This window comes from Equus caballus, chromosome 27 (genome assembly GCF_041296265.1).
Source record: "Equus caballus isolate H_3958 breed thoroughbred chromosome 27, TB-T2T, whole genome shotgun sequence".
In the NCBI taxonomy this organism is placed as follows: Eukaryota; Metazoa; Chordata; class Mammalia; order Perissodactyla; family Equidae; genus Equus; species Equus caballus.
In genome coordinates, this window is record NC_091710.1 from 42456538 (window position 1) to 42469253 (window position 12716).

Here is a 12716-nt window from a genome sequence, read left to right on the forward strand (position 1 = left end):
ATACATGGAAAGACATCCCATCTTCATGGATTGGAAGACTAAATATTGCTAAGATGTTAATGCTACCCAAGGCAATCTATAGATTCAACACAATCCCTATCAAACTCCCAATGACTTTTTTGCATAAATAGAAAAAAATCCATCCTAAAATTCACATGGAATTTCAAGGGAAACTGAACAGCCAAAACCGTCTTGAAAAAGAACAAATCTGGAGGACTCACACTTCCTCATTTCAAAACTTACTGCAGAACTACATTAATGAAAACAGTATACCATGGCATAAAGACAGACATAGAGATCAATGGAATAGAATAGAGAACCAGGAAATAAACTGTTGCATATATGGTCAAATGATTTTTGACAAGAGTGCCAAGACCATCAATATTTGGAAAAGGACAGTCTTTTCAACAAATGGTGCTGAGAAAACTGGATACCCACATGCAAAACAATGAAGATAGACCCTTAATACCAGATACAACAAGTAACTCAAAATGGATCAAATACCTAAATGTAGGAGCAAAAACTATAAAATTCTTTGAAGAAAACATAGAGGGGAAGCTGAATGACATGGGACTGGCAGTAATTTCTTGGCTATGACACCAAAGACATAGGCAAGTTGAAAACATAGGCAAATTGGACTTCATAAAAATTAAAAACTATTGTGCAAAGAACACTATCACATTAAAAAGGCACCCCACAGAATGGGAGAAAATATTTGCAAATCACATATCTTACAGGAGATTAATATCCAAAACAGTTAAGAACTTCTAAAACTCAACAACAAACGACCTAATTCAAAAATGAGCAAAGGACTTGAACAGGCATCTCTCCAAAGAAGATACATCAATGGCCAAGAAACACATTAAAAGATGCTCAATATCACCAATCATTAGGGAAATGCGAATCAAAACCACACGAGATACCAACTCACACCCACTAGGTTGCCTACTATCAAAAAACAGAAAATGACAAATGTTGTTGAGGATACAGAGAAATTGGAACTCTCATGCACTGCTGGAGAGGAGGTAAAATGGTGCAGCTGCTGTGAAACACAGTACGGAGATTCCTTAAAAAATTAAAAACAGAATTAGCATATGACCAGCAATTCCACTTCTCTGCATATACCCTAAAGAATTGAAAGCAGGCTCTTGAAGAGACATTCGTACACCCATGTTCATGACAGCGTTATTCATTCACAACAGCCACAATGTGGAAGCAAAACAAGTGCCCATCAGGATGGATGGATAAACAAAATGTTGTATGCACATGCAACGGAATTAGCCTTAAAAAGGAATGAAATTCTGACACACGCTACCATACGGATGAACCTTCAAGACGTTATGCTAGTGAAATAAGCCAGTCACAAAAGGACAAATACCGTATGATTCCACTCATACAAGGTATTTAGAGTAGTTAAATTCATATGAAACAAATAGTAGAATGAAGGCTGCCAGGGCTGGGGGGTGGTGGGGGATGGGGCGGGCGGAATGGGAAATTATTGTTTAATGGGTATTGAGTTTCAGTCTTGCAAGATGAAATGAGTTCTGGAGGTGGGTGGTGTTGATAGCTACACAACAATGCGAATGTACTTAATGCCACTGAATTGTACACTTAAAAATGGTTAAAATGGTAAATTTTATGTTGTGTACATTTTACTACAATTAAAAAAATTTATTTTTAAGTGCTTTGCTCACTATCTCCTTGGATCTCCTTTATGAGAAAACCTTCAGGTTTTTCTGTAACTCTGCAGTTTGAGACAGTAGCTTTACGCCGAACGTCTCCTGAGCATTTAGTCTACACAAAGACCCTTTCCTTCCTTTCACTCCCTGCTAGGTCGTCGTCCTGCATTTATCATCAGAAGGGCTGTGACCATCTGCCTCGTTTTCATGTGAGTACATTTTGGTTCCACAACCAGCATGGGTGCTCCCTAAGGGCAGGTGTTAGACTCTATTTCATCAACTCTTCACAGTGACCAGCACAGTGTCCTGCATTTACTCCTCACTGTGCTTCTGAACACACATTCAGAAAGTGCCAGAGGGGATCAACTTGACAGAGCAAAGAGCTTCAGCCACATCGACGTTAGGGAAGCCTTCTTGTTGGACCGCAGGGAAGCATAAACGCAAAGCAAAAAGCCACACTGCCTCTTGGGTTTGAGAAACGCCAATTAGTGAGATGTTGTTTACATTTTTAAACTTTCCAATTCTGTTGGCTTCCAGCAAAAAATTTACTGCTTGCATGACCCTGTGAGGTTCTCTTAAATTGCACTCGCAGCATTTGAAAGAAGACAAAATTTTTAAAGATTGTCCTTGAGTGGTTAACTCACTTCCAGAAACGACTTTGGCACAACGGAAAAGCTCTGTCCCGCGCCCCGGTTATAATGTACGCAAACCAAAGAAAAGAACCCAGAGTAACTCGTAGCTGATGAGCAGAAAGAATCACGAACCACAGAAGGTTAAAAACAAGTGCTTTTCTAATTCTATATATACTAGAAGCAAAAACACAACCACGGAACCTACTCACAGTTAAAATTCTTTTTAAAGAAACGGTGACATTTCTCAACAGAAACTGAAAACGGCTATTTCTCAAATTAGAGAAATGGGAACTTTTAAGGACAACCTTGAAAGTGAAAGAGTTACCTTCTTGTCAGGTTTTGGTGCATTTTGAATAGAATTTAGAGCTTGCCTTTTGTATTCAAGTTTCTCATTTAGTTCTCGTAGTTTGTTTACAGCAAAACTGGCTTGTTCATTGATCTGACTGGTACCTTCTACCGCCTCCTCACCAGCCTCACCTCCCGGGCCCTGGCGGAAAAAGTCACATGAACCGCCGTATTTTGTAACGATGGACTACTCAATAATTATTACCTATTATAGAGGTTTTAGATCATTATAATACACTGTTTCAAAATACTAGATTCCACTGAGGAAAGAATCTATAGTAGAAAGCCTAGAAGTAGATTGCTTTTTCTCAGCAAAGTGAAAAATCAAAGTATCTGGAACCAAAGTAACCGGTATTCAGAATTGCAGGAAAAAAGAAACATTAATAGCCTAACGAAAGAGGAAAAATTCCTTATAATATTTCCCAAATGGTACACCCAAGGGAATCTATACAGGACAAGGGAAGGCAGCTGAGTTATCTTCCCAATAACTCAGAATGTTCTGTGCCTCATCTTTGACAAAGACACCGGACCTGGCTTCCTTTAGGTCTTCTAAGATTATTATGAAAAGCTCATGCAAGTCCCTTTCAAATAAAATTTCCAAATTCCCACTAGTAAAAGTATTTTCAGTATACACTTTGCTCAGTCCTCTTAAAGACGTATTTTACAAATCAGTAGGTAGATTATCTTCTTTTTTTTTTTAAAGATTTTTTTTATTTTTTTATTTTTTTCCTTTTTCTCCCCAAAGCCCCCCAGTACATAGTTGTATATTCTTCGTTGTGGGTCCTTCTAGTTGTGGCATGTGGGATGCTGCCTCAGCGTGGTTTGATGAGCAGTGCCATGTCCGCGCCCAGGATTCGAACCAACGAAACACTGGGCCGCCTGCAGCGGAGCGCGCGAACTTAACCACTCGGCCACGGGGCCAGCCCCAGTAGGTAGATTATCTTACAAGTAAAATGGTTAGCATTTGAAAGTGACTTAAGATTCATAAAGAACCATATAGCTTGAAAAAACCCCAACAGATTACCAACAACCAGCATATGGATTAGATTCCGCAGCAGCCACGGCACAAAGAGCCCTGAAAAGAACTCCTGACAACTGGCCTCTGCTTTGTTTACTCTTTACTTTTCTTTCAGACTTTTTTCTTCTAACTTTTATTAATTGTAATAAACAGCAAAATAAATTTTTTTCAAAGAAAAATAAAGTATTAATCAGAGAAAGCCAATCTGTTTTCCATTTTTTATGTTCTAATCCTTGTCCATGACTATACATATTACGACTCTATACCTTGTATACATTCCAATGAGTTTTCTGCCTTTTTCATATAATACACAATGCTGAGTATTTTGAGGGTAGTATAGTCTTCAAAATTATAATTTTTATGGCTGCACAGTATTCTATGAACTAATAATACACTGAGGCACATTCCAAGCTGATTCTGCATTTTTCAGACCTCAGATGTACTAAAACGTCCTCCAACGTGCATAAACTTTTTTTCTACATTTTAGTTATTTTCTCAGGATAAATTGGAACTAAGAGTAGTCGCTCTCAAATGGTCAGTAATATACATTCCCCTCTGACTCCTAGGGGAGGTGGGACATTCTCTCATGTTTGTTTACTGTTACCTTTCACATCAACTGTCAGATCAAGTCCTCTTTCAATTTACCTCTTGGGTATTGATCTTTTTATTAATTTGGATAACCTCTTTTGCAGCATTAGCATATTAGCCTTTCTAATTTTTGAGGTAGAGAAATAACAGTTAAAACAAACTAACCTATCTTAAAAATAATATGCAATGAATTTTGGACCAATCAGTTTAGTCGTTTTATACACTGAAAATGTAAAGAACCGAGTAATAAAACTTGAAGAAAAAAAAGTCTAAATGAATGACTTTAACAACAGTTCACAGACGCTGGCTTCTAATACCAGCAAGAGCGAGCACCTGATTCCTCAGGGCTTGAGATACAGTGCACTGGACAGAAAGAAAGAATCTGAGATAAATTATAGTCTCTCTACGTAAGGTGATTATAAAACACTTTGTTTTTCTTTGTACCTTCACAAACCCTAAAACTCGTATAAGTCATTAATAGTAAATGAGAGATGGCCCCTGGGACTATCCAAAATGATCTAGACACTAAAAGAAAATCAGACTTAAGGTAAGGCTGAGCGAGGTTTCTTTAAGAGCATCTTAATTTCATCTGACTTTTTTAAATCCCCAAATACTTCCTGTATCTCCCCGACATTCTCTTGCTCTGCTCATTTTTTCCCCATCCTTCATCTATTCTTGGCTAGACTACAGTTCTACTGATTCTCTTAACCGGCCTAAGCTACAAACGTCCCCCAGACTTTCTGCCCTCACTTTTCAGGAATCAACCTCGGCGTGTGTCTCAGGCAGACAGTGCAGGGACGTCTCTGACTCAGTGCTGGGAGGTAGCAGCCCGTGGGTCAGAAGGACAAAGGAAGAAGTGCATAAGACAAGAAGCAACAAGGCAATTCAACTTCAGCTTCTACTTAAAGTCCTGCACATTAAAAGATGTCAGTGCACATCAAATTTGGCTTATACGATACGCGCCCACCTAACGTATTCACAGCTTGTCCACTGAAGGGGCAGAAGTTAAACGTGACTCACCATTTCATCTTTGTTGGAAACCAACTGGGAGGCATGTTTTTCTTCCTCTTTTATCATCAATTTCTCATACAGGTCACTGACAATAAACGAAGGGTAATACCTATCCTTTAGGGTCTCATAAACATCTCCCTGGATCTTGCAGAATACCTCAATGCCTTTATTTCCTACAAGACACTGCTGGATTTCTTTGTAAAGTGATTTTTCCACTGATATTTCTTTGCTCTCCACAAAGAAATTCTGGTAAATTTCACCAACTAATTGTGGGATTTCATTCTGAAAAGACAGAAAGATGAAGAAAAAGGAAGGTAAGAAATAGCATCTCTGAGAACACTTATTTTCTTCTGAATTCTCTGCATTCCACAGCTGGAAGGAAGACATTTACAATGTGGGGCTTTGGCTTGTGTGCACATTCAGGGCCAAGGGGTAAGTGTTAGACCTGGAAAAAACAACTGGTTCCTTAAAATGAACACTTCATGTTGAACAGCTAACAAATGTAATTTCTTTTAAACGCTGGAAGGAAAAAAATAAGAATGAAGACAGTTCTCCCATTGCAATGGATTCCTTCTCATAAATCTCAATTCCAGAGGGATACAATTTATCAGCTAAATTCAATTTGACTTTTTTTTTTATTGAGTTATTGATAGGTTACAATCTTGTGAAATTTCAATTGTACATTAATGTTTGTCAGTCATGTTGTAGGTGCACCACTTCACCCTTTGTGCCCACCCCCCACCCCACCTTTCCCCTGATATCCACTAAACTGTTCTTGGTCCATAGTTTTAAATTCCTCATATGAGTGGAGTCATACACAGATTATCTTTCTCTCGCTGGCTTATTTCACTTAACATAATTCTCTCAAGGTCCATCCATGTTATTACAAATGGAATGATTTTGTTCTGTTTTGCAGCTGAGTAGTATTCCATTGTATATATGTACCACATCTTCTTTATCCATTCGTCTGCTGATGGGCACTTAGGTTGCTTCCACGTCTTGGCTATTGTAAACAGTGCTGCAATAAACATTGGGGTGCACAGGACTTTTGGGATTGCTGACTTCAGGCTCTTTGGATAAATACCCAGTAGTGGGATGGCTGGATCGTATGGTAGTTCTATTTTTAGTTTTTTGAGGAATCTCCATACTGTTTTCCACAGTGGCTGCACCAGTTTGCACTCCCACCAGCAGTGTATGAAGGTTCCTTTTTCTCCGCAACCTCTCCAACATTTGTTGCTATTAGTTTTAGATATTTTTGTCATTCTAATGGGTGTAAGGTGATATCTTAGTGTAGTTTTTGATTTGCATTTCCCTGATGATCAGCGATGATGAGCATCTTTTCATGTGCCTATTGGCCATCAGTATATCTTCTTTGGAGAAATGTCTGTTCATGTCTCCAGCCCATTTTTTGATTGGGTTGTTTGATGTTTTGTGGTTGAGTTGCGAGAGTTCTTTATATATTAAGGATATTAAGCCTTTGTCAGATATATCTCTTGCAAATATTTTTTCCCAGTTAGTGGGTTGTTTTTTTGTTTCAATCCTGTTTTTATTTGCCTTGAAGAAGCTCTTTAATCTGATGAAGTCCCATTTGTTTATTCTTTCTATTGTTTCCCTTCTCTGAGAAGGCATGGTGTCCAAAAAGATCCTTTTAATACTGATGTCAAAGAGTGTACTGCCTACGATTTCTTCCAGAAGCCTTATGGTTTCAGGTCTCCTCTTTAGGTCTTTAATCCATTTTGAGTTTATTTTGGTCAATGGTGAAAAAGAATGGTTGATTTTCATTCTTTTACATGTGGCTTTCCAGTTTTCCCAGCACCATTTGTTGAAGAGACTTTCTTTTCTCCATTGTATGCCCTCAGCTCCTTTGTCGAAGATAAGCTATCCATAGATGTGTGGTTTTATTTCTGGGCTTTCAATTCTGTTCCATTGATCTGTGCACCTGTTTTTGTACCAGTACCATGCTGTTTTGATTACTGTAGCTTTGTAGTATGTTTTGAAGTCAGGGATTGTGATGCCTCCCGTTTTGTTCTTTTTTCTCAGGATTGCTTTAGCAATTCGGGGTCTTTTGTTGCCCCATATGAATTTTAGGATTCTTTGTTCTAATTCTGTAAAGAATGTCATTGGGATTCTGATTGGGATGGCGTTGAATCTGTAGATTGCTTTAGGTAGAATGGACATTTTAACTATGTTTATTCTTCCAATCCATGTACATGGAATGTCTTTCCATCTCCTTATGTCGTCATCCAATTCTCTCAGAAAGGCCTTGTAATTTTCATTATATAGGTCCTTCACTTCCTTAGTTAAATTTACCCCAAGGTATTTTATTCTTTTTGTTGCGATTGTGAATGGTATTGTATTCTTGAGTTCTTTTTCTGTTGGTTCATTACTGGAGTATAGAAATGCTACTGATTTATGCAAATTGATTTTATACCCTGCAACTTTGCTGTAGTTGTTGATTACTTCTAACAGTTTTCCAATGGATTATTTGGGGTTTTCTATATGTAAGATCATGTCGTCTGCAACAGCGAGAGTTTCACTTCTTCCCTCCCTATTTGGATTCCTTTTATTTCTTTTTCTTGCCTGCTTGCTCTGGCCAGGACCTCCAGTACTATGTTAAATAAGAGTGGTGATAGAGGGCATCCTTGTCTCGTTCCTGTTTTCAGGGGGATGGGGTTCAGTTTTTGCCCATTGAGTATGATGTTGGCTATGGGTTTGTCGTATATGGCCTTTATTATGTTGAGGTAGTTTCCTTCTATGCCCATTTTGTTCAGAGTTTTTATCATAAATGGCTGTTGGATCTTGTCAAATGCCTTCTCTGCATCTATTGAGATGATCATGTGGTTTTTATTCCTCAGTTTGTTGATGTGGTGTATCACGTTGATTGATTTGTGGATGTTGAACCATCCCCGTGTCCCTGGTATGAATCCCACCTGATCCTGATGTATGATTCTTTTGATGAATTGCTGAATTCTGGTTGCCAAAATTTTGTTTAGAATTTTTGCATCTATGTTCATCAGTGATATTGGCCTGTAGTTCTCTTTTTTCATGGTGTCCTTGTCAGGTTTTGGTATCAGCATGATGCTGGCCTCATAGAATGTGTTAGGAAGTGTTCCATCTCCCCTAATTTTTTGGAATAGCTTGAAAAGGATAGGTATTAAATCCTCTCTGAAAGTTTGGTAGAATTCCCCAGGAAAGCCATCTGGTCCTGGAGTTTTATTCTTTGGGATGTTTTTGATTGCTGTTTCAATCTCTTTCCTTGTGATTGGTCTGTTCAAATTGTCTGCCTCTTCTTGAGTGAGCTTTGGGAGATTGTAGGAGTCCAAGAATTTATCCATTCCCTCTAGGTTATCCATTCTGTTGGCATATAGTTTTTTGTAGTATTCTCTTATAACCTGTTGTATTTCTGCAGAGTCTGTTGTTATTTCTCCTCGCTCATTTCTGATTTTGTTTATTTGAGCTTTCTCCCTTTTTTTCTTTGTAAGTCTGGCTAGTGGTTTGTCAGTTTTATTTATCTTCTCAAAAAACCAGCTCTTTGTCTCATTGATCCTTTCTACTGCCTTTTTCGTTTCAATAGTATTTATTTCTGCTCTGATTTTTATTATTTCTCTCCTTCTGCTGACTTTGGGCTTCATTTGTTCTTTTTTCTCTAGTTCAGTTAGGTGTGCTTTAAGGTTGCTTATTTGGGATTTTTCTTGTTTGTTAAGATGTGCCTGTATTGCGATGAATTTTCCTCTTACTACAGCTTTTGCTGTATCCCATATGAGTTGGTATGGCATGCTATCATTTTCATTTGTTTCCAGGTATTTTTTTATTTCTTCTTTAATTTCTTCAATGATCCATTGCTTGTTCAGTAGTGTGTTGTTTAGTCTCCACATCTTTCTCAGCTTTTTTCTTGTAATTAATTTCTAGCCTTATAGCACTATGATCTGAGAAGATGCTTGTTATTATTTCAATTTTTTTAAATTTGTAGAGGCTTGCCTTGTTTCCCAACATATGGTCTATCCTAGAGATTGTTCCATGTGCACTTGAGAAGAATGTGTATTCAGCTCCTTCAGGGTGGAGTGATCTATATATGTCTATTAAGTCCAATTGTTTTAGTTTTTCATTCAGCTCCACTATTTCCTTGTTAATTTTCCGTCTGGATGATCTGTCCATTGATGTGAGTGGGGTGTTGAGGTCCCCTACTATTATTGTATTGTTTTTAACATCTTCCTTTAGGTCTGTTAATAGTTGCTTTATGAATCTTGGTGCTCCTGTGTTGGGTGCACAGATATTTATAAGCATTATTTCTTCTTGATGAAGTGTCCCTTTGATCATTATATATTGTCCCTCTGTGTCTCTCTTTACCTGTCTTATTTTGAAATCCACTTGGTCTGATATGAGAATTGCAACACCTGCCTTTTTTTCCTTGCTATTTGCTTGAAGTATTGTCCTCCACCCCTTCACCCTGAGTCTGTGTTTGTCCTTGGGGCTGAGGTGTGTTTCCTGGAGGCAACAAATTGTTGGATCTTGTTCTTTAATCCATTTTGCCACTCTGTGTCTTTTTATTGGAGAGTTCAATCCATTCACATTGAGAGTGATTATTGATGCATGTGGACTTAATGCTGTCAATCTGTCGCTCATTATCTTGTTTTCCTGTGTGCTTTAGCCTACCCATTTAATACTGCAATTTCTTATGCTGGGTTTCTTAGATTTTTCCTTATCTATGATTTGTGACTCTGTTCTGTACTTTATTTTAGTGTCTACCTTGAAGTTTGTATTTAGAATCTCGTGTATAATATAGTCTATTCTCTGGTGGTCTCTTACTTACTCGACCAATACTGATTTAGACCCTTTGCTCTTCCCCTCCTAAATAATTATTTTCATTTTTTATTCCAACTCGTCTTATTAATTTGTAGTTAGAGTGCTAAGATCATCCTTGTTTTGGTAGTTTCCTTATTTTTACCCTAATGCTATAGTTGAATATTTGCTATCCTGTTCTGGTTCTATCCATCGGTCTCCCTAGTCTGTGGATTGTGTCCCCTTTCTCCCTTTTTTCTTTTTTCAAGTATGAGAGCCTTCTTGAGGATTTCTTGTAATGGAGGGCTTTTAGTTACAAATTCCCTTAACTTTTGTTTGTCTGGAAAAGATTTAATTTCTCCCTCATATCTGAAGGAAATTCTTGCTGGATAGAGTATTCTTGGCTGAAGGTTTTTCTCCTTTAAAGCTTTGAATATATCACTCCATTCTCTCCTAGCTTGTAGGGTTTCTGTAGAGAAATCTGCTGACAGTCTGATAGGGGCTCCTTTATAGGTTATTCTCTTTTTTTTTCTTACTTCCCTGAGTATTCTTTCCTTATCATTCCTATTTGCCAACTTTACTATTATGTGCCTTGCGGTGGATCTTTTTACATTGACAAATCTAGGAGATCTAAAACCCTCCTCTACACACATTTCTCCGTTGATCCCTAGATTTGGGAAGTTCTCTTCAATAACTTCGTTAAGCACACTTTCTGCTCCATTTTCCTTTTCCATATTCTCGGGAATTCCTGTGATCCTTATGTTCTTACTCCTCATTGAATCCATTATCTCTCGGAGATTTTCCTCATTTTTTTTAATTCTTAGTTCTCTTTCTTCCTCTGGCGCCATTCAGCCTGTGTGTCCTCGATTATGCTGATTTGCTCCTCTACGTTGTCTACACGGGCATTCAGGGAATCCATATTCTGTTTTATCTGGTCCATTGTGTTTTTCAACTCAAGTAATTCTGTTTGATTCTTCTTTATGATTTCATTCCCTTTTGTGAAGTAACTCCAGAACTCGGATTGTTTCTCTATCTTTCTCTCTACCTCACCGAGTTTTTTGATTATAGCTGCTCTGAATTCATTATCACTTAGTTTACCTAATTCCAAGTCCTCAGGACTTAATTCTGTGTTTTTATTGTTTTCCTTCTGGTCTGGGCTTTTATAAATTGCTGGATGGTAGAGGAGCGGTTTTTTCTCATGGTGGTAGAATTCAGTTGCAGTTACAGCCTGTCGCCACTAGATGGGGGTCGAGAGTGGCGTGTTAGCTCTCCGCCTTGGGGCAAGATGGCTGCGCCCACTGGCTTTGCTGTGGGGGAGGGGCTGTTACTCACACGCGCCTGTCTGGGTTCAGATCAGTTCTGTTCTCCGGTCTCCCAAGGCCCTTGATTTATAGGGTCCCCGCGGACGGAAGCTTTCCCCCCGTCAGCGGGTCTCCACTGAATCAGCGGCAGGAGTCCTGGATGATCCCCCAGTCGCGCGGCCCCTCCCCCGCTCCTTCCCGACCTGCGCCGCAGCGATCCCAGACTCTAGGGGAGGGAGCGATGTTCTCTCCTACCGTTCCAGCGCCTCCAAAGGTGTAAAGCTAGGTTATGATCTCCGCCTTCTTGGTATTGTAGGTCTCTAACGAGCTGGCATTATGTTTATTCTCTGAAATTCAGTTCTTCCAATCTTTTGTTGTATTTTGGAGGGGAGAGAATCCCGGGTCAGCTCACCCCGCCATTTTGCTCTGCCCACCAATAACTAACCTTGACTTTTTTTACCTAATATAAATAATTGGAAGTGCGGTTTCTCATTCCAGAAAAAAGTCAATATAATAATTATGTAATTTAAGAAAACAAGAAAAATATTCTTCAGGATGACAACTCATTACATTGTAATTAAGCTTATATTAGACAGTTTAGTATTAAACATTACACTGAGGTCATCTCCAGCCTACTTCAGAAATGCAAACATCTTTTCTGATTAACATAGTCTTTTCATTTCCTCTGAAGACATCTCATTAACTCTAGGAATGTTATGGAAAGTCTTCAACAGTAGTAAAAAATGAAGTCAACTTAATAAATACGAATTTACCATGCATCCCAAAACTTTTACATCCAAATCAGTGTTGCTGGGTCAAAATACTGCTATTTGAGGAAGCAGTATGCTCTTAATCCATTGAAATTTTTCAAATTGTATAGTAGTTTAGGAAAATTCTTTAGATTGCCCTTTACAATATTCCTTCGAGAGCAACCCAAAGTCAAGTTGGGAGTCAAGTCTGGTAAACAAAATGTGTAATAAAGTTGGCAAATACAATACTGAGTAAAACTGGCTTATAAATTAACAAAGAAGGGCCGGTCCCGTGGCTGAGTGGTCAAGTTCACGAGCTCTACTTCGGCGGCCCAGGGTTTTCCCTGGTTTTGATCCTAGGCGCGGATATGGCACCGCTCATCAGGCCATGCTGAGGCAGCATCCCACATAGGACAACCAGAGGCACTCACAGCTAGAATCTACAAATTATGTACTGGGGGGCTTTGGGGAGAAGAATTAAAACCAAAAGAAGATTTGCAACAGTTGTTAGCTCAGGTGCCAATCTTTAAAAAACAAATTAACAAAGAAAGGCACTCCTAAGAAGATTTAAAAATACTACGAGACTGGATTTAGTGCCTTAACCATGTAGTTTG

General features: G+C 38.6%; 1 protein-coding gene across 4 annotated transcripts in view; it reads right to left on the bottom strand.

Moving 5' to 3' along the window:
• SNX25 (sorting nexin 25) overlaps nucleotides 1-12716 on the bottom strand; it is a 165387-nt gene that overhangs the window by 53439 nt on the left and 99232 nt on the right. For 2 of the 4 annotated variants that reach the window (XM_023630937.2, XM_023630938.2), the window contains exons 9-10: nucleotides 5283-5555; nucleotides 2637-2798 (exon numbers count right to left, since the gene is read on the bottom strand). In XM_023630937.2, the coding sequence (XP_023486705.1) occupies nucleotides 2637-2798; nucleotides 5283-5555 (435 nt within the window). The remainder of the gene's footprint in view (nucleotides 1-2636; nucleotides 2799-5282; nucleotides 5556-12716) is intronic. The other 2 variants (XM_023630939.2, XM_070253161.1) reach the window with 1 other exon arrangement.